We start from the raw sequence: 22,537 nt of genomic DNA on the forward strand, positions 1-22,537 counted from the left end.
TTTTGTGTGGAGGTGTTTCAAAAGGAGAGCTTTTCATGCAGGGGTGGTGCATGTGTTTTAAACATCAGTACTTAACATTAGGGTTACTCAGTTCTGTGTAGTGCATTTAGCCTTATATTTTCCTAGATCTGGTCACTCAGGTGGACTGTTTCTATCAGCAGCTACCAGCATCACTTACTAATTATACATATACATATATGCATATGACTTCAGATTAACTTTTATAGCAGAGCCTTCACAAAGACTGACAATTATAGGAAATCACTGCATGGCTGCTAAAATCTCACAGCCCGAGAGCCAGAACTAGGCTTCAGGACATGGTATGAATTATCAGTGGAGGAAAACACCCTTCATAATCAATTACAGACAATTACACACTGCTCTGCAGCTGATTTTGCCACATGGCATTTAAAGATTCCAGCAAAGATTTGTTTGTTTTAAATGCTCTGCTGCTTAGAAATGCTTGTAAAGCATTAACTGAGAGCTGATTAAACACAGCCAAAGGAAAAATATGTTGTTAAAATGGGGATATAATCATGCATTGATGCAGGAGGTTTGGACACAATGGGCTTTTCTCCATCCCAAGAGCAGATATGGAGCTAAAGATCTATCTGAGGCTGGTACTGTTCTTAGTTCTGTCCTCCTAAAAGCAGAAAGGAAGCACACAGAGAATATTTTCTGGTGGAGGGCTGCCTTCCTGTTGAGGTTAACATATACCATAATAGGTCTTTCAGTGCTCTGCTCCATTCAAGCTGACTTCTGCCTGCCTTGCTTTAATTAAGCACTCAAAATACCTCTTTAGTGTAGTGTCATCACTTAAAACAGGTGTCACACACGTGCTGAGTGGACCTTGAAGGTGTCTAATTCACCTGCATCAGGTTAACCTGCGTGGTAAGGGGTTGGAGGGCAGTGTTGCAAGTGGCAGGCTGGAAAAAGGCTTTCTATGTGCTGTTACTTAAATGTATAATGTAGATTACAATTGACCGTGCCTACTGACCTTGGAATAGGTAGGATTTTCCTCCCTGTTTTATGGTGTGCTCTAAGGCAGTGAAAAAGATGCTTAAGGGATGGGATCAAAGGTTAATTCTTTATTATTGCAGGAAAGGTGAAAGGCCATTTTGAAATAGAAAATCTCCTCCAACCACAGGCCAGACTGTGTTGGCTTCATCTTTTTTGGAGCAGATTTTTATAGCCCTTGAGCTCCTGTAACTCCTTGTACTGCTCCAGTTAATCAATCAGAAGAATATTCCCTGGGAGTACAGTCCATTTTTCTTCTCCCAGACACTGAGTAGTTCCTCTGGATTTCTCATCATTCCTATCCACATTAATGCACTTTGGTTACCTACAGCATCTCTGGCCCATCATCCAGTTCTTCTGTGAAGTAAAAATGTGCAAAAATGTTAAAAGGAGTGTTTTAGTTTATTGCAAGTTTACATTTATAGGCTTTACCCATGCTAAGACTGTTGGATGGGGAATGTAGAGCTAGTGAAAAGATGAAACTCTGGAAGAGATCCAAATAATTGTCTGATACAATTATTGTGTTTCATGAAAAAAATAAAAGACCCCAGAATATTTTGAACCATTCCTCATGTGTAAGGTATATAATCTAAATTTTTTAGCTTGATTTTCATGCCTTCCTGATGTCCCTGAAGACAATGGCTATAATGGCAAAGACAGGTATGGAAGTAAAGGCAATGTTAATGAAGAAATAATAATCAAAACTTGAATAAAGATCTTGGTAGAATGGCTGGAGAATAGGAGGTAGATTTTGGAAATATGGAGGAAGTGGTCATAGAGTGTTAATAGGATTATGGTGAGAGATGGAAAAAATGGAAACAAGAAGTAATAGAAAAATGGAATTCAGGAAAGTCAGGGGTAAGGGCAGAGGAAGTGCCACATTGGTCATAGAGATTTGCACATTTCTCTGTGCTGAGCTGGTTCATTTTGTGAAGCATCATTTTTAAACTGTAATGAAATAATGAAAATGAGCAAAAAAAAAAAAAAAAGGAAGTCTGATTCCAGCCCTGGTTCTCATGCTGGTTTGTCCAGCAGGTGAGTTCCCCTCTGCAGACTGGCCATGGCAGCATCTCTCTGGAAGGACTCCGTTCAGTATTCACTTATGATTTATTTAGAGCTCCATAGTCTGCCTTAATAGTACTTTTCTGTTTGTATCCCAAGTGGTCACTGGATTTATTTTCCTAGAGGAATGTGCCAGGTGCTTATATTTCCTGAAAGTCAATATTATCATTCATGCTGGTGGGATGAATGAGGAGGAAGCAGTCCACCTCTCTTTTTTGAATGGTGGCCTTGTTTGTGCAGTTAGACTCTCTCCTTCCATAGACACCACATCTTGCCTGCAGGAGCTGCTTCTCATGCCAGGAAAGGTCTGTCAGCTGCAAATCTGGTCACCAAGATTAATTTTCTCATGGCTATCCTTGACACTTTCTTCCCAATGAAACCTTTCCGCTCTTAATCTCTGATCTTAGAAAGTTGTGTCAAGAAGACAAATACGTTTAATGAGATGGGTTTGAGGATGTCTACCAGCAAAAAGAGCTCACAAACAAAGCAGATGGTGAGAGTTGTGATGAGAAATTTGAGAGCCTTAGTCTTGCCAAAATACTCTGTGTAACAACATGACTTACAAAAACCTTTCAGTCCCATTCTGAGGAGCTCAAATAATTCTGTGGGCTGAGACACTAATTCTTAATTGGACTTAAGGAACCACAAAGTTGGACTTCCCATATGTCAGAGAGACAAGTGGATTTTGTGTCCATATCACTGTGTCTCCCTGATTTGCACTTGAATGCTGTTAGGATCTGTTTGCTTATAATTGCTTTTTTAATCTAGTTATAAGGCCCATGGAACCAAACTGTAGCCTGGTGACATTTTACATGAGCAAGTGTGGTGTCAAAGTCAAGTCCAGGTGATGAGGGTGGTAGTTACTCTGGTGTTCCAGGCTTCCAGCTTGGGCAGGGTCCAAGAGAAGAACCTCCTGCTGCCTGGTGTGAGGATGGGTACCAGAGATGTCACTGTGAAACAACCTGCAGCCCAGCTTGGCCACGGGATTTGGGCTTGGCCTGAAGAGAGAAGGAGGATTCACACTTCAAAGAAGGGAAGACTGGCAATACAAGCATTTTTTTTTGTGTTAGTATTCGCTTGAAACTCTGAAGTCAGCAGATGACAGGCTGCTGCTTGCAGGTTTGAGGAAAGAGCATTACAGAAGGTTCACACCATTCACACCAAAATTACACAGGTGGAACAGCTGTCTCCTTTTTCAGTACATTTATCATTAAGTGCCTTTGCTGCTCTAAGGAAAATGTTGGGGCTGATGAGAAATCACACTCCAAAGTTTCAAAACATCGGGCATTAAATTATTTTTAGGACCTCTTCTCCACGTTGCCTGCAGAATCTCTAATTAAGAATGTGGTTAATTGAAAACTTAAGTATCCCCCAATTATTGTAATAGCTTCTTCATGTTCTTAATATTGAAAACGTGAAAAATATAGAATAATAGAATCATGTAGGTTGGAAAAGACCTTTAAGATCCTGCCAAGTCCACCACTAAACCATGACCCCAGGTGCTATATCTGCAGGTCTTTTAAATCCCTCCAGGACTGGTGACTTCACCACTTTCCTGCACATCCCGTTTCAAAGCTTGACCACCCTTCCATTGAAGAAGTTGTGCCTAATATTCAATCTAAACCTCCCCTGGAGGCCACTTCCTCTTCTCCTATCACTTGTTCGTTGGGAGAAGACACCCACCCCCACCTGATTGTGTGGGAAAAGCCATGGTGACATGGGCAACTAGAAGTGAGTGGAAGAAGAGAATTTATTGGTCAATTCTGCTTATGGTATAAGCTGCCCACTTAGATATCTGAGGGTGGTGATGTAAATGCTGTCAGTTGATTAAAAAAAATAATCTTAATTTGATAAACAAATTAATATATTCTGAGTGAATTTATGTAAAACTTAGCTGGATTTTGACCTGTGGGGCAGACTTAGAGCCTTGGCAGCTATCAGTCAGTACTGTGCTTACAAGGGAGGGTAAATGAGAGAGCAGTGCAGTGGAAAAACGACTGTAGATTCAACCACTTCCTAATACCATGGTTCTGAGCTGGCTTGGTATCAGGTACTGGTGGTTTTCAGATTTTGGGTCGAGATTACATCTCTGCCTTCTTTTCTTTTCTTCCTGCACCTTGCATTGCAACACCAGGTGTCTGCAGACTCGAGCTCCTCCATGAACTCCAACACGCCCCTGGTGAGGATAACTACCCGCCTCTCCTCCACTGCTGATGCCCCCATGCTGGCAGGAGTCTCGGAATACGAGTTGCCAGAAGATCCAAAGTGGGAGTTTCCAAGAGATAAGTATGTAGCCCGTTTCCTTTGGCACTACCTACACATGTCTGAAAAACCTAGCCTATTATAGGAGGAGGCATCTTTCCTGATATCTCCCAGGGTTTCTTTAGTTTTAAAGAAAAATCTCAATTACCTGAAGCTCCTCTGAACATCAAGATTCAATTAAATAACCTGGAATCAGTTTGGTTAAATAGTAGCTAAATTTTCTCTGCCTGTCCTTCTGATTATATTTTCAGATTTCTTGTGGGTTTTCAGATACTCTGATGAAAGGTAACTCCTCTGTTAGGAAATGAGTGACTATTTCAGATTAGGTATAATCTAGACTGGGAAAAATGTCCACATAAAAGCATTGTTGAAGGGCAGTCAAGCTTTCCCTAAACAATACCTCTGAACACAAAACCACGTTTCTTAGTCGACTACTTAATTGGTTAATATTTAAAAAACAGGTCATACAATATCATGTAGGAGATACAGAAAGTCTAGGTTTTGCTGTTAGACAACCTTTTCTTTCTGTCAGGACTCTGGCTAGGGTTTGGTGTTGATTTTGCATTAACCTGCCTTAATGGAGATGATGATTTTTGATTTAGGGCAACATTTTGCATGTTGTGTGCATGTATGCACAACTTCTGTGGTTTAAAAGTATTAGGTTTCAAGCAGAACACACTGAATTCTGATATATTCATGTGGCTACATAATATTTTCTTCAAAGTCTGTTGACTAACATACAAAATGAGTTTTTGAATAATATAATTAAAACTGTAACCATATTTCTTAATATAAAAAAGACATGCAGAAGAGAGAGAGTATTAACACAGGTAGAATCGTGATTATTTATCAGAGTGAGTACTAACTCTAAGAAGTCTTTAGGTGTCTTTGAGTAAATAACACCTTTTATCATGGACAGTTCTGTTTGAAAGTTCAGGATTGTAACTTCTGAATAGAAGAACTGCAATTTTGAACCTTTTGACAACTGTTCTGGAAATTGTTTTATTGATGTAGCTGAAAACTAGTGTAAAATGCTGTAATTGCCACCTGCAGCATTCTAGTCAACAGTGGGGGCCTGTCTGTGTGCTTCTGTCAGCCCATACCCTGGGGGGATACACTAAATGCGGAAAATTTTAGAGTTGCTAAACATTTAAACCCAGCGTTCAGCACAAATGGAGGTGGAGCAGATTTGCAATGAAAGGAGGCTATTTAGAGGCGGTTTATTAGGTTGGGGGGCAGGAGGCACACAATGAGGGGTTTGTTACTTTGGTCCTAGCAGGGCAATGGCACATAAATTAACCAGTTTCCAATGCAAATGTTTGTTCTCTGCCAAGATCCTAAATTCAATTTTAGTTCTGGAGAAAATGCAGGATGACCTCAGCATAGCATATGCTGCCCTTCAGTCTTTGCACCTTTTTAAACTCGCATTTGCCTTAGAAACCAATCCAAAACAGCTCGAGGAATTCTCACCAAGTCAAAGCCCATATTTGACAGAGTGTGCTGGCTGCCCTTGGGAGGAACCACCTCTGACTTCTGTCCTGTGCCTGAGCAGATAGGTGAGGATTTCAGATCACTTAGCCCTGGTCTAACACTCTTCTGCTGATGCCCTGACAACCTCTCGCTGTGTTTCACGGTGGAGGACAGAAGTCCATGCTTTTAACCATGAGTCCATGTATCACATCTGTAAATCCTGCTTTTGACCATGGAGAGCCAAGTCCTTAAGAACTTCTTTATGAAAATGTTTGTCTGAATCTGGCCCCTACACTGGGTAACATTAGCAGCATCACACTCGTTGAGCACCCTCTCTGATTCCTGCACAGCACTGTTCTGGGTGTTAGATGGTATCGTAAAGGAGACCAAATCTGGCCCTTAAGCACTTAGGCTGGAACAAAAAAGATTTTGCCCAGAGGCTTTGAAGTTTGTTTTTTTATTCTATATCTTTCTCCTCATGAAGTCGAGGTCGACATCTCTGTCAGAGCCGAGCAGGTTTTGCTACCAGGTAAATGCCACACAAAATGCACTCTGCAGAGCCCACTTAGTGACTGCTCCTTTTAAAGAAGTTTTATGTTGGTGCTGTGATTACAACTCAGTTCGTTTCCCCAGTCTCTTCCTCCCCTCTATGAGCTAAGCCCAGGAGCTGCAGGCAGGAGGTACCTTCTGGTATCTTCTGTCTGGCCACCCCATCAGCCACTAGAAAGAAAAGGGTGCTGTAATTACCCACAGCTGGGTGTCAACTGACTTGCTGTCTGTGTCTTTTGGCACAAGAGATCATTAGGCAAAGGATCCCCAAACAAAAAGCAAGAATATGGATTTTGAGCTAAAATATAGCTGCCTGACAGTGTGTGTGATTTTCCTTTCTGTGTGCACTGTGCTGTTATGTCACAAGAGTTAATCATATTTAAAACATTCCCCTGCTCTTGACAGCACCCTTAACGTAGTTCTCAGCTCCATCAATAAAACAATTTCCAGAACAGTTGTCAGAAGGCTCAAAATTACAGTTCTTCTATGCAAAAGTTACAACTCTGAACTTTCTCAGAGAACTGTCCATGACAAAAGGTGTTATTTTCTCAAAGCCACCTAAAGAGACTTCTTAAAGTTAGTACTAACTGATAAATAATCATGGTTCTACCTGTATTAATATTATCAGTCATCAGCTGCCTGAAAGCAACCACAGGGCAACACACACAAAGAAACTTTTCTTCCACGTCCCTGCAGTCCATGTGAAAATGAAGATGAGTGGCCGTGCTGCAGTGACAGGAAAAGCTGTCCTGTTGCTGGCTGCTCCTGAATTCCAGCCGTGGTCTGATGCTCTCTGAAAGCTCTGCCCCTCCATGCTGTGTCTCCCTGCAAGCCATCGAGTACAGCCTCTTGTTACAAGGAGAGGGAGAGCTTGAAAGCTGGGTTTGGTGACCGATGTGCCTTTCTAGGTGCTCTCCCATCCCTAAGAAAACACTCTCGGGCGCCCACGAAAACCAACGCGGGCCCGGGGCCTTATTGTTTCCATGTGATAAACGCTTCGTGCTGCTGCAAGCTGCCGAAAGCTTTTTATGTTTTAGCCCTGGAATTTCACTGGCTGCATCCCTTGCCCAGCTGCTGTGTGTTAATCTGCTGTTTACACCTCTAGGCTGACGCTGGGCAAGCCCCTGGGAGAGGGTTGCTTTGGGCAGGTCGTCATGGCCGAAGCGGTGGGGATTGACAAAGACAGGCCTAAAGAAGCAGTGACCGTGGCAGTGAAGATGTTGAAAGGTAAGAAAATTGGGTGATTAGGGATCAGAATGGGCGATATGGCTGTTCTCATATCCACAGAAAGTTTCTTTTGTGGCATCTGAACTCTGTCATCGTTGTGGGGGGGGTCAAAGAGCACATAGCTGACCTCAGCCTTCAGCAGTTTGGGGTGTAAATCTGCGCCCTTGACAGCCTGTTTATCTTGAGCAGTGAGTATTTAGGAGCCAGGAGATGTATTAACATCGTGTGGGTCTCTCTGCTTTTAGTTTATTTCATGTCAGAGGCTATCCATGTGTAGATCCTACCCCATTCAGTCCAGGTGGTTGGTGCCTATTTATTTTGAATTTAATTGTGAGGGTAGTTTGCAGGAGACGTGTAGTTATTGGAGGTTTGATAGCTAAAGACAGCTTTTTTTATGTCTGATATTGCTCTGCTGCCTTTTAACATTAAACACTGAGGACTTGGTTAGTCCATCAAAGAGGTTGATACTATTTTATTTAAAACATAACATATGACTTTGTATAACATATGATGTGTTCTGCATTTTAAGTCGTGTCTTTTACACCAACTGCTGAGCCTTAGTTAAGTTCAGGCTGGCATGCTAGAAAATATGAACTGAACCTGTTTCTTCTACAGATGATGCCACAGAAAAAGATCTGTCTGACCTGGTGTCAGAGATGGAGATGATGAAGATGATTGGGAAGCATAAAAATATCATCAATCTCCTTGGAGCCTGTACCCAGGATGGTAAGTAGAGAAAAGAAAGCAAACCAGGACTTTCCAACGGGTCTGCGAAAGTCTCATTAATCATAATTTTTCGAGAGGTTTTAAGGAAGCAGTCATGCAGTGATGGGATTTTTAGGTATTTCTCTAGCTTAACAGCAATATTTTAACTTCTGTGTCTCATTATAGCTGTAGCCTTAATATGAGAAGGGGTACTATATCATATGAAAACTCTCTAATCCTTTGCTGTAGGGAACAAATGACCTTTTGCAGGGGCTTTACCCACGCCTGTTGTTCTGAATAGTCAGTCCTGCTTTAGGAGAACTTTTATCCCATGAATTTGAAACGAACACTTTTAGTCCAGGAAAGCTAATTATGCCACGTAAAGCCGTGCAGAACGGCATAAGACTCTGGAAATGAAAAAAAAAAATTTAAGGAGCACTTTCCCCGTGTTTGAGATCTCACTATGTTTTTTGATTGAAAATGTTCATTTTTCAGTACATGGCGTGGTCTGAAAGGAACAGGCACGGGGTCAAAGTTTAGGTTCTTTAAGCCACTAATTGTATTGTAATTTAGGTACTTTAAGCCACCATCCTGCTGTGGAGCTTTGGGCCAGTCACTTCACCAGGTCCAAACCTCCTCTTTTTTTCTTTTCCCCTTCAAATGGTGTTTACTGATTTCCCCGCGTGACATTTATTGAATCAGTGAATTTATTACAGAACGCCGAAAAAAACTTCTTTACATAAAAAAAACCTTTTCCCCTTGGACCTGACTCCCCTTTTCCCCCCGTTTCTGTTCCTCCCCAGGCCCGTTGTACGTGATAGTGGAATATGCTTCCAAAGGGAACCTGCGGGAGTACCTGCGAGCTCGCCGCCCCCCGGGCATGGAGTACTCCTTTGACATCAACAGGGTGCCAGAGGAGCAGATGACATTCAAGGACCTCGTGTCCTGCACGTACCAGCTGGCAAGAGGCATGGAGTACCTGGCTTCACAAAAAGTGGGTAGAGCTCAGCAAACACCTCACGAAGCACCTGACGTGTGTTTCCTGGGCGCTTTTTTTCCGGTTTAGTTTTGTTCTCGCCTCGTCTGTGTTCAAGAATTTGCTGGCAGAGTGAGCTTTCTCAAACAAGTTGCATAATCCATGCTCACGGAGATCAGTGGGAAAATTCGTGCACTTTAAGTTTTTCATCTTTTGTTTAACAGTATTGCTAAAATGAGGCCCGGAATGGATCATTTAAAGTAAATATTGCATGCATATCTGCAGTTTGAATTCATAAGCGCAGGTGGTCACTTGATTACACAAGTCACATTACTCCACCCATGAGACAGCAGGCTCTGTTTGCCTTCTGTTTCCAGTCAAATCAACCAGGTCCATTCACACAGTGATGTAAAACAAATGAATTCAGTTACTGAAAGGATTTACAGAATAATAACAGGCAGAGTTAAGAAGGCCCAAGACACCAGGGCAAAAATAGTCAACAGAAGAGGCAAAAATAAATGGAGTGTATTAGTCACTTAAATTATGCACTTTACTTTAAACTGGTGTTTGCCAGGAGAGCAAGCTTGTTGAAAGAATTTATTTATCCTGTCGTATCCCCAGACACTTATTTCTTAAACTTGGTCTTCAAATGTTATTTTTTTAACCAGTAATTTGATTAAATTATAGTTATGAAACCTTAAATAGCCCTGTATAACTAACTCTGTAAACATACTGTGGCTTGGTGGACAAGCAGTCATGAATACCCTGGGTGGTGTTTGGGACCCAATGGTTAAACCAGAGCAGCAGATATTGATGATAAGTGCTTCCTGCAGGGTGTGGAGTGGTTAGTGGGATTTATACTGATTTCCAGTCATGCCCACTCCCAAGCATGGAGTTGTTTTTAACCGAAGACCAGAGTTGAGAGTGACTCTCCATTCCTGTTGCGTGGAGTCATGATTTTGTTACTGTTTTTTTCTGCACTTGTAGAGGTTGGGGGAGAGAGGGAATCTAGGTTTAATTTTGCTTTTTATTCTTTTGTTTTGAAAAGATAAATCTTAGCGTAGTAGGGTCAACAGGGTGACGTGCATGACACCAAAACTCTTCCAATGGAGTAAGCAGGAGTATTGATTAGGTGACACATCTCAGGATGTCTCCATCTAAGATTAATGAAACTCTTGCCTGGCACTGAGCCATGTCTCAAGAAAATAGAGCTGATGTGAAAGGCAAAAATAAATCTTTTGATTGGCAGATCTTGAGAATGGTGCTGTTGTAGGACACTGCCAAGAAGGTGTGTGCTCACACAGATGGACACACAGCATCCTTGGTGCAACTCCTTTGCAAAAACACTTGATTGGTGCTGTGCTGAACTTGCCAGAGTGTGAGGCAGAGGGAAAACAAAGGCAGCACGGAGCAGAACTGTGCATTCCGGTGCCTCAGATATCCCACCATTTCTGTTTGTGTTTCACGAGTCCTTTTCCCCTTAGGGATCCATTTACTGAGCTGGAATAATAAGAGAGCTGGTCTTCTCACGGTATTTCCATCAAGCAGGAGCTGTGAGAAGGCCAGTGTTCTTGTTATTTCAATCCAATAAATGTCTCACTGAGACTTCAAAAAAAAAAAAAAAGATGGTGTTTGTGCACCTACTTTTTGCCTTTACAGAAAGTTTTTGCCTTACAAGGCAACAATACTTTTGCCTTACTTCGAAACAATATCCCATTTGCAAAGTTGTTTGGGTGCTTTTGAAAGTAGAAAGGGTGTCCCATGTTGTCTCTGCTACCATAGCACTGCTGAGGCTGAATTAGAGGGCTGATTGGATGCTGAAATCATCTACTGTTGTCTGGTCCTGGGCACGTGAAGGCATTGCTGGAGCAGGATTTTCCTGGCAGTTCCCCATGGCTTAACTGAGTGAGGATCAAAAATTTCACAGGCTCATTTGGCCCATGTGGGATAAGAGATCTCAGCAGATTCCTGGGGCAAATTACAATGCAAGAAAGAAGTTGACTGTTGTGTTGCTTTTTGTAGTGGCTTTTTGGTCCAGCGTGTCTGTGCACACACTGAAATAAAGAGTACAACATAGAGTGACCCAAAACTGAGGAGGGCGGGAAAAATATATGTTTAACTTGAAAATAAGCAGAATATCCTGGTGGGATTCCAAATGCCACGTTTCTTCCCATGCTCCACTGCCACATTCTATCAACCCTAATAATGCTACTTAAACAGAAGTAATATCCAGAGCAACCACAGAGTCCTTTCAGTGTCAGGGTAGTGGTGACATAAGGAAACATCTCTCAGGAGATAACATGTTTAGTTTCAGTATCAAGGCTGTTTTAAAAGCAAACAGCCAAGCCCCAATTGTTTTGGTTTTTTTTTTCTTCTTTTCATCATTAAATTATTACAGTCTCATGGTTGAAGTAAATATACACACCCTAGACATCTAGTTTACAATTATATTAATATCTTTAATGCTAAGAACAGTTGCACTGATCCAGGTTGTCAAGTTTGAGCTCTGGTAAGACAATATAATTTAAGAGAAGCAACACAATAAAATGTTCATTAACAGTATTTGTAGTGAAAGTGCTACAATACCTGTACCTGGGCACATGTAATGGAGAGTGGATCGCTTGGCACAATTTGGGTCACCTCCCAAACTTTCAGCCTTAGCCAAAATAAAAGTCTTAAGTAGACCAGGATTTTCTAAGACACTGCTTAGGGCCTGTGTTCAGCTTGGAAACAGCAGCTGAGGGGATGGATTGCAATAATTAAGAAAATCATATTTCACGGGCTTGTTATCAATGTGTGGCTTTCCCACCTTGTTATTCAGGTTAAATCTGCAAAGGAGACTTTGTTATGGTGCTGGAAACATTGGAAGTGCTTTCACTTTTTACAGCAGTTTATTTCAGTGGCCTGTTTTTTTCTTCTTTCTTTCCAGTGTATCCATCGAGACTTGGCTGCAAGAAATGTTTTGGTAACAGAAAACAATGTCATGAAAATAGCAGACTTTGGTTTAGCCAGAGACATCAACAATATAGATTATTATAAAAAGACTACTAATGTAAGTGGATGGTTTTCTAATCTCTGGAAACAAGTGTTTCTTTCAGTGATTCATTTCAAAACTGTGGTTGTAAACTTAATGGGCTTCTTGTACAGCAGCCTCACTTTTCATCGCTGACAGAAAACAGGGATCAAGGACATAAGCATTTCTGTCCCCTCTTACAGTGACAGCTAAAAAGATAAGCAAAGAGGCTGTATATTATAGGATTAGAAATGCTAAAATCCAAGAACTTTTTTTTCCTGTGTCCCTGACTCCAGCCACTTGAAATAAGTGGAAATTAATAATAAAAATCCTGTTTATGTGTGGTGATGCCACATACAGCTTCATGCCTTTGCCTGTACTTAGTTTGATATGTACAAACTGTGGTGGTGATATCAAAGTGGGGCTAGAGGTTGAGAAAATGGATTTGTCCTCCCCACATTGTCACTGGTTTGCTGTTTAACCTGTTCCAAATCAAGAAGATAAAACGTTTTGGATGTGGTATTGGTGCCTAGTTTGAATTCCTTGCACCCCCTCAGGGGATCTCTTAAGGTCCTGCTGAGCTGCATTTGGGTTTTGATGGGAACTCTGCAGAACTCATGGAGTTCTTCAGACTTCATTATGTATGAATATGACTTAATGTTAACAATCATGTTAAGTGGCTTGTCTATGAAAATCACTAAGTGATTAGTGGCATTTTGCTGGTAATATTTGCCTACTTCCAAAAGCCAGAAGAAGAACCGGTTACAGCAGTACTGGAGGGAATTCAATCTTCTTCATGTCACACTTAGCACAGTTCCTGAGCTCCAGGCAGACTTTGTGTGCAAAGCAACAGGCAGCTCTGACTGTGAGCTTTGGATCACTGCAAAAGGAACAGAAAAACAAAATTCTTGGGTTTAGTGATCAATTTATTTTTGCAGGCAGGCCTGGTTTTCAGAGGTTTATTAATTGTGGTGTTTTTGTCTTTAAGGAGCCTGTAGTAAAATGGTATTTTTTGTTTTGATCCTATCGTTCTCCTAGCAAGCAGTCTGGGAATGTTTTGGGGAAGTCTCAATGCTTTTAATTTTATCTTCAGTGTTTATATCCATTTAACTTAACAGCGTCCCCACTTTTGCACATTTTACTAATATTTCTGAATATGTTAGAGGTAAATTATGTGCTGATTTGCATTAACAGACTTCTCTTTGAGAATTGATTAATCTTTAAAAAAAATTATGGTGCTGGAATCGTCCTGGAAATCACTGCCATTGTAATTTTTTCTTCCCTTCCTCTCCAAATTCACAGGGACGGCTTCCAGTAAAGTGGATGGCTCCAGAAGCTCTGTTTGACAGAGTTTACACACATCAAAGTGATGTGTAAGTGGTCTGATTTGAATGGGGTTTGGGGGGTGGGAAGGGAGGTTGTTTTGGTGTGTATCTGTAAAAGTTCGGGATATTTCAAATGTATTTTGCTGTTGTCCTTTACCTTTAAGAGTTTTCATTCTGCTTCACATATTAATAGATGGAACAGGACTGGCCCTTAGAAAGTGAGGATTTTATGGTAGACTGCTAACCAGTGCTCTGTTACTAATCTGCCCAGCTTCAAAGCACATGAAAGGTGGAAAATGCTAACCTCCTTCTGTCACTGCGGAAGTTTCCCCCCTTGAACTTATTTACGGATGTGCAGCTACAAAGAGTCTATCTAATTTGCTTGGCTTTTGACATACTCTGGACTTCCTTCAGGTTTAAAAAAAGAGAGAGAGAGAAAAGAAAGTAAAAAAAAAAGGGAAAGTTCATGAAAACTTCTTATAAAAATCCGTGCTAAGATTAGGTATAATAAAACATAGGCTGGGCATACTGGAAAAGATTTTGCTGGTTTTTAGAAGGGGTGTTGCTTCCCAGCAGTAGTTCATAGGTAGTAGGAAATCATTGGACTCTGACACTCCAAAATCTTTTCATGTGAGCACAGAGTTGCTGGCTGATGCAACTGCTCAGGGTTTATTCTGCTTGCTATTAGAGTTTGGTGTGCATTGTGCTTGAAGTAGACGTGTATTTCTTATGCAATACAGATGAAGATCTTAAGTTTTTTATTTCTCCAAGAGAAGCTGTTAACTGTAAAGGGCTGGATGCTTCCCAGCACGGGTGTAAAAGGTTATGCATGTCAGTGCAGGGTTAAAAAGAGAAAAGGCAGGATGGAGAAAATAAGAAGTATCTCCTCTGTCTTTAACCCGTGTGCACTTCCCGAGCTGCTCTCTCCTTATGAAAACCATTTACTGAGGCGTTTCCTGCAATCTTTACATCATTTACAGAGGAAACTATACACACAGGTTAAGGGTGGATCAAACTTGTGTTTTAAAATAACATCTTGGCAAAATATTTAGGTGAATGCGAAGTAAACCACTTCACTGGTTCGGGACTGAAAGTCAGTCCGAGCTCCTCAGCACGAGGATTTCAGTGCCGGGCCTTGGAGACTCTTGGCCCCATGGTGGCTTTGAAGATGGCTAAAGATAATATTATTGTAAGTTTGTGCAAACAGTTTACTAAAATGCCCTGCTGCAGAGCTGGGGAGCTGCAGAGGAGCTCAGGAGCCAGTGCAAGCTGTGTGCTGTTACTCACCTGGCAGAGCTGCCTGCCAAAGAGCCCCAGGTTGCCAGCAAGACGTGATGAGGCAGGCAAGCAGGCAGGAAAACTGCCTTAAAATTATCCTCCTTCATTTCCTAGCAGAAGTTAACAACAAAAGACAAAAAAAAAAAAAAAGAAGAGCAGGGTGATGCAAAATATTTTTGTTTTGAACAGCCTGCTTTTTCCAAAATATCCTGCCACATAATTGCGATCCAGCTGAGCTGTGAGTGTTCTGTAAGTCATTAAGCTGTGAAGATGCAGTTCTTTGCAGTAGCTCAGAGCACATCAGACAAAGGCAAAGGGTGTGTTTGGGAACATGCTGGGGTCAGTCCCCATTCTATATGCTGTCCATGCAGCTGATGTACTTCCCAGATCGCTGTCCTGCTCCGGGCAGTCAGAGCTGGGCAGAGGCTCATTTAAGCATCTCCTAGGAGGGACTGGAATTCTCTGTTTCCAGCAGTCAGGCAGATCTACTAATGCAGTTTTCTCTTTGATTTGCAGCTGGTCGTTTGGTGTGTTAATGTGGGAGATCTTCACATTAGGAGGGTCACCCTACCCAGGAATCCCAGTGGAGGAACTTTTTAAGCTGCTTAAAGAAGGGCACCGGATGGATAAACCTGCCAACTGCACCAATGAACTGTAAGGACCCTGATTTGCTGTACCAGGGTTGAAGGGCACAGTTGCACTGAATTCACATGTTTAATGCTGCCCCCAGCAGAATCAAACATTTTCAGAAGTGCTTGACTCTAAAATTGTGGATATATGTGTGGGTATAGATATGTAAAGAAAGAATATGAAAAGGATTTCAAGGAATGTTTGGAAGAGGAGGCTTCTTTGCACACCCTGCTGTGATCCTATTGAAAAAAGAAGAAATTATCTGCAAGCCAGTCTCTGACAGTGTTTTTACGCCCATATTTGTTTTAATATTGTTAACATGAAAATTCATAAATGCTACACATACCACTGATCATATGTAAGGCACATCAGGCTGCTTTTGTACACCAAAAAACACATCTGGGAACTTGTGTGTTAACACAGCATTATCTCCTGGTGGTTAACACAGCATTATCTCCTGGTGATGAGGGGAGTGTGCTTTCCCTTTCTGGTATTTCAATATAGACCTTAACTATTTTTAATTATTTTACCATTTTAATTTCTTCACAAAGACTGCAGTCCCTTACATGCAAAAAATACCGATCCATGTGTAATTTAGTACCTTTGAGATTGCTGGCACAGAAGGCTGCAGAACTGAGTCCAAAACAAGGCAATTTAGGCACTGAGCTGGGGAGAGACAGAAGCAGAAAGCACCTTTGAGGGCAGGGGAGTGTTGCACGAGTTTGGGAATTGAGTGGTCCGTGTGTAGGGCTGCGTGTGCTCCCTGCTTTGCTGGTGAAGAACAACGTGGGCTGTGTATGCAAAGGTTTGTGAGGAGGATGCGTGATTTTAATTAAGCCAGGCAAATGTGTATTTCTTGCAGCTATATGATGATGAGAGATTGCTGGCATGCTGTGCCTTCACAGAGACCGACTTTTAAACAGTTGGTAGAAGACTTGGATCGGATTCTCACCCTCACAACTAATGAGGTAGGTAAATTGTTCCCCTCCATAAGCCGCTGATCAGGACAAATGGTTCAGAAGGCAGATGGAATTTATTTAATTATGAAATCTTGCTCAAGCTCACTTCTTGTTCTGTTTGTCGTTGTGTCCTCCGAGGTTACACACAGCTAAACTATGTATCCTGTGAAATCCTCGGTCTCTTGCCATTATGCCTTGATTTATGTAACTAAAAAGAAACACACCACTAAACTGGTTTTGTTTATTGCATCTCTTGATGTTTTGAGGGACTGCAGGCGAGAGGTTGAGAGGCAATATTTGTGTTTCAATGTGAATTTCACGTGAAGGAGAGACGGAGAGTCCGTGGTGCTTTTCCATTTATCGGCTCGGTTCGATCCCCACCCACGATATGTAGGTCAGAAGAGGAGAGATTGTCAATGGCAGATTTCAGATGATGTCTGAGAGTGAATTAGGTTCAGTGAAATAGCTCTCTGTGGAGGGAACGAGGACCCACGGGGGACGTGCAAACAGCCATCCAATTATCCAAAGGTCCTGCCTAACACTGCTTCAGGTTGGGGTATGTGAATGCAAAAAGGTTTTATTTGAAGAGCGTTCTTTCAGAGGTCTGAGATATTATTAGTTTTAGCAAGGAACACACTGATTAGGGTATTCACACAGGAATCAGTTCTCTTATCACTAAACCACATGCACCTTTGAGGAAAATCACAAGTGATGGAAACGTTGATTCTTTTGGTGGAAACTTCTTTTAAGAGAAAATACTTGGTGTCCCATAAATATTCTACAAACTCCTATTACTTCTGAAGAATTATATGTATAATGGGAGGAAAAAAAAGAACAAAGCACTTACACAGGAAAGTTGCAACAACTCATTTTGACTCATTTCAAAATGAGATTTTCAGATTTTTTTTGTTGCTTCTTCATAAGGGGAGAAGGATAGGAGAAAAATTTGAATCACTTTATATGGCCTCTCAACATTACATTCTAATTTTTTAGAATTATCAGAGAAACAAAGAGTGGATTCTGGAGGAGCTTTAAGAAAGCCTGTATGCAATGGAGATGACCGGAGAACCCGAGTCAAGAGATGCCATTTTTTTGTAATCATCATTTGCCCAGTAGATGTGGTTGAAAAAGATTCTTTGGCTTCAGCAGCAGCTATAAATTTATCTTGGTTCTGGTTTAAAGGCTTACTCTAAAAAGTGGCATCTTCAGGAATGGCTCAGAGGTGGGGCAGGAATATGTGCTCCCTCATGGAGTCGGTGACGCAGCTCTGGGTCCTGGTACCATTTTCACCTCCTCCAGTGCTGGCTGCCTCTTTTCCTGCCTGGTTTATATATGATTTCACAAGACCACTTGGATGGGCTGGCTGCCACTGCGGACTGCTGGGTGGCTTGGACTGGATACGTGTTTGCAAATTCAAGAGGGAGGTTCTGGGCTGCAATTCTAAGCCTGGGAAAGGATACTGCTTGCTTTCTTTTTTGTGTGTGTTTAACCACCTCGCCTTCCCAATTCCGTACTGCTCATAGACCTGGAATGATCTCAAAGGTAACCTGAAAAGGCCTTTGGGGTTATGTAAATTACTTAAGAGTAGAATCATAGGAAAAACGGATGGAAAAAGCTTAGGAACAAGTCCAGTCCATCTGACGGGCCTATGGCGGGATCCACTATAGGTTTGTCATTCCTGACAGATGTTTATGTAACTTGTCCTTAAAGATCTCCACTGCTGTGTTTCGGCATCGCCCCTTGACAGCCCCTTGCTTTGTTCCTCTAATCTTTCACCATCAGGCATTGCTTTTGTCCTATTTACTCTGGACACAGAAAGTAAATTATTTTGCTTGTCTTTGTGGCGCATTTCACGTTCCTGAAAGCTTGTCGTCATCTCAGTGTCTCCTGAGAACTCCAACATTTTCCTCCATAGCTTTTGAGATCTCTGATTTTGTGTAAGCTGCACAGTTTTCCAGAAGTGGAGGTCCTTCATGCTTTGCTGTGACAGCACTTCTGATTATCCTCTCCACAGTGGCACTTTACCTTTCCTCCCAGAATCACACTTGACATAGGGTCAACCTAGTATACCCAACAACCTAAAGAATTCCTAGGACAGCCAATAATATCTTCTTCTGTGTTTGTGCAAGTAATTATTTCTGCTTAAATAGTGAAGTTCTTTTCTGTGTTGAATCGTCACCTGTTGAGTTTTTAATGGGTTTTCTTGTTAGGTTTTTTCCCCAAAAGACCCTATTTCCCAAGTTTCCGTGAGCCACATGAGCAGAAGTCACCAAGAGTCAGTGTCCTGGCTGTGTTGTTGTATCAACACCAGGAGCCAACTTGGGTGTTAGTTCTTATACCCCTTGATGTGACTCTGACCATTGACACTGGATAAGGATGTGGGAGAGGGGATATGGATCCTCCCTTCCATACTGAATTCATGACTGAATTACATCAAGTCTTTTAATATGACAAGCCACATCTTGATAGCCCTTGAGAAAGCCCTCTTGCTTCAAATACTGGGATACTTTCCCATTCTGTCTGTCTAAAAAGTGGCTGATTATTTCTGGTCATTTAGGACTGATTTTCTAATCCATGAATACGTGTCAGAATTACCCTTGTAGATTTTTCAAAAGCCTTGGCAACCAGACGGGCAGCAATCAATAGATCCAAACTCCCTTCTTTTGCTCCCTGTTGTATTTCTCAGCATTTTAAAACTTGCATTCCACACCCTCCTTTCAAAATGGGGACCATTTTTTAACTATAATATGGTAATGATTGAATGTCTGACTTAAAAAAAAAGGATGTTGGCCAAACAACTAAATTACCCCAAACCTAAGCACAACAGCATAAAATACTGACTGAGGTGGAAGACTTGTCTCGTCAGTATGATCATAACTTGTGGTTTAGCAAATGAAGAGATTGCATTTAAATGAATGCAGCTGCCTTTAGAAGTTGAAAGAGAAGGAACATTTCAAGGGGAAAAATAACTTTATTCTCTTGCCAAAACTGTTGTTTCTAGCGAAAGAGCCTTAACCCAAAACTTGGATTCAGCAGATGATATTTCCTTTTTTAACGACTGCTTTGGTCATGGCTACTCTGGGACACACAACACACACACACACACAAATATGCAGTGTAAAAAACCCAAATCTTGTGAGTTTAATTTTGTTTTTCTTTCTGTTCTTTTTTTTTTTTTTGCACGTACGCCACTGCGTGTTTAAACACAAATTTAATATCACGAAATATAAAACAGATATTCGAAGTGACCAAAGGAATATAAAGTTGGAAGTGTCTTTCCCTCTCCAAATCACTACCATGTGCTAAAGAAAAAGTGGTTCTATTTAGGATGAAATTTCATTTTTATCATTGCGAGTGAAAAGTCCTCTTTTGATGTGGTTGCCATGTTTATTCCCGCTGACACAGCTAATGCTGGTGATGTTGGACTTCAGAAAATACCGTGTTATTGGTTTGGTTTTTCTTCCTCTGCTCGAGCTCCTTGTTTTAGGAGATGTTTGAGCAACAGGCAGCTTTGAATGCAGCTGATTTGCAGAAACCAGTGTAGTTTTTAAGCTACTTTGTTTTGCCCGCTGGATGATCAACCCAAATCTGAGCAGGGGTGACGTGTTGCTGTCGGCTTTGCTCGCTGTCTGAAAAAAGCACTTGATTTGTTCTGTTACAGGAGTATCTGGACCTCAGTGGACCTCTGGAGCAGTATTCACCCAGCTACCCCGACACGAGGAGCTCGTGTTCCTCGGGTGATGACTCGGTGTTCTCTCCCGACCCGATGCCTTATGAACCTTGCCTTCCCAAGTACCAGCACATGAACGGAAGCGTTAAAACATGAAAAGGAGTCATGCAGAGGAATAAAGAAACATCAAGCTACCTACCACCTACCACACCAAAGCTTTCCTCCAGGATCTTAAATGTTTCTGCTTGTACATATGAAATATGGGGGGAAAAAAAAGCCCAAACCAACAAAACCCAGCTTGGAGGAAAGCAGTCAGAATCTGCGTAAAGAATCTCATCGTTTGCAACTTTGAAACGTTCCCAACAAAGAATGTTTGTGGGCTGTGTCCAGATACCCATTCCCAGGAATTTTCTGGCTTCCTGAAAAGCTGCAACAGACTTTTGTTTGTACAATGGACCCAGTTGGACTTGAGGCAAACTCGGGGGGGTCTGCCTTTCTTGTTTATTTTGTAATATTTGGAGAAAATATATGTTGGCACACACTTACAGAGCACAAAATGCAGTATATAGGTGCTGGATGTATGTAAATATATTCAAAATATGTATAAATATATATTATATATATTTACAATGAATTATTTTTTGTATTGATTTAAAAAATGGATGTCCCAATCCACCTAGCAAATTAGTCTCTTTTTTTTAACAGCTATTTGCTAAATGCTGTTCTTACACAGAATTTCTTAATTTTCACCATCCAAGGGTGGAAAATACTTTGCTTTCAGGGAAAATGGTATATCATTAATTTATTAACTAATTGGTAATGTACAAAACAGTTAATCGTTTATAGGGTTGTTGTGTTTTTGTAATTTAAATGGCATTTCTATGCAGGCAGCACAGAGAACTAGTAGATATAATGCTCAGACTTTACTAGTTTTCAGATCTTAAAAGAAGAAATATTTACAGTATATAACTAATTTTGGGGAATTAAACTTTTGATTTATTTGTGTTTAAATACTGCAGTGTCAGATGATTATTCTTATCAAAACCAAATCCTTTAACAAGAAAGTCTTTTATTCTCAATACCTGTCACTTTAGCAATTTAACTCTTTAGCAAGGTTTCCCATGGCCAAAAAGCAGAGTCATTCCACACCAAAAAAAAAAAAAAAAAGAAAATTTTAAAAAGGGTTCTTAAAGAAAGGAAAGACATGAATTTGTCTATAACCATAGCAGAACATGCTGCTCTAAAAGGGACTGAGCCTCTACCCTGAGTTGCACATGCATCAAATTAACTACAATTCTCTTCCCTGAGTTGGATAATAGGTTCCAGATCTTTTGGCCTGGATCTTTTGCCTTTTAGACTATCCCTCTATTGTAACTTAAGTTAAAAAGAGAGAGAAGTTGTTTATAATGACAATTTGCCATAGGAATATCAGCGTCTTTTTAAGGGATTAATTCATGCTGACTCCAGTATTTCCTTCTGATCCATTCCATAACAGTAGGTATAGCACTGGCCTCTGCTAAAATATCACTGTTGTTTGTATCTTTTTACGGAAGTCTCGTGTTTTTACTTTCAGAACACTCACACTGATGTGGCCATGGAATATGAATGCAAATTACACTGTTTTATGTGGTGGTGTGTTTGTTTTGTTTTATTTTTTTTTTTAAATATTTTTTTTTTTAAATTGGGTAAAATAAGTATTAAAATCTGTTAACTTTTGTACTGACAATAAAATGTTTCTACAGATCTTAATGTTAAAATTACAAAATAAATGTCATGCAGCTTATTTTTCCTAATCCTTTGTGTCATACAAAATGGTTTCCTGAACATCAAGTGATGGAACACGTCCAGAAATGCTTCCTTTTGACCTTATCATAGATCCTATATTACAAAGCAATCCTTTCAGGAATAGTGCTTTTGCCTCTGTCTTGTAAAATGCCCACTCATGAATAGCATGGGTTCTTTGAGTAAACATATGTACAGTCTTTGGTGGAAAATGGTTTGAAGTGCTCATAATGTAGACATAAAGTGTGTTCTCTTTTTCTTTAGTCAGGCTATGTCCTTTTAATTAGTGAGATTTCTGATTCATACTGGAGAGGCTGAAGGACCATTTGCGTGGGAGAAGTAAAAAAAAATTGTGACAGATGGAAAGAGACAACATGGAAAGAGTTTTTTTATTATTATTATTTTTTTTTTTTTTACTTGAAAACAGAAGGAAGACACACCAAAATAGCTAGTGCTTGAGACAGAAATGGGACTTTATGGCATGTTGCTGCAGGTTAGCCAGGAAAGAGGTTTTGGATGTGGTCTTCCACCACATGCTGTAAAAGTTCTTCAGACACTAAACTGTTCTTTCGGGGTTTTTTGTCCCTTTCTGCTTTGACTAAAAATCCCATA

At 40.9% G+C, this 22,537-nt stretch overlaps 1 protein-coding gene across 5 annotated transcripts in view; it reads left to right on the forward strand.

Moving 5' to 3' along the window:
* FGFR2 (fibroblast growth factor receptor 2) overlaps positions 1-21,936 on the forward strand; it is a 78,671-nt gene extending 56,735 nt beyond the window's left edge. For all 5 annotated transcript variants that reach the window (XM_018078452.2, XM_018078453.2, XM_018078454.2 and 2 more), the window contains 9 exons: positions 4,214-4,365; positions 7,466-7,587; positions 8,203-8,313; positions 9,096-9,286; positions 12,198-12,320; positions 13,584-13,654; positions 15,401-15,538; positions 16,377-16,482; positions 20,135-21,936. In XM_018078452.2, the coding sequence (XP_017933941.1) occupies positions 4,214-4,365; positions 7,466-7,587; positions 8,203-8,313; positions 9,096-9,286; positions 12,198-12,320; positions 13,584-13,654; positions 15,401-15,538; positions 16,377-16,482; positions 20,135-20,299 (1,179 nt within the window). In that variant the 3' untranslated portion in view covers positions 20,300-21,936. The remainder of the gene's footprint in view (positions 1-4,213; positions 4,366-7,465; positions 7,588-8,202; positions 8,314-9,095; positions 9,287-12,197; positions 12,321-13,583; positions 13,655-15,400; positions 15,539-16,376; positions 16,483-20,134) is intronic.
* Positions 21,937-22,537: the final 601 nt, after the last annotated feature.

Source organism: Manacus vitellinus, unplaced genomic scaffold, assembly GCF_001715985.3.
Source record: "Manacus vitellinus isolate BGI_N305 unplaced genomic scaffold, ASM171598v3 scaffold_40_pilon, whole genome shotgun sequence".
NCBI lineage: Eukaryota > Metazoa > Chordata > Aves > Passeriformes > Pipridae > Manacus > Manacus vitellinus.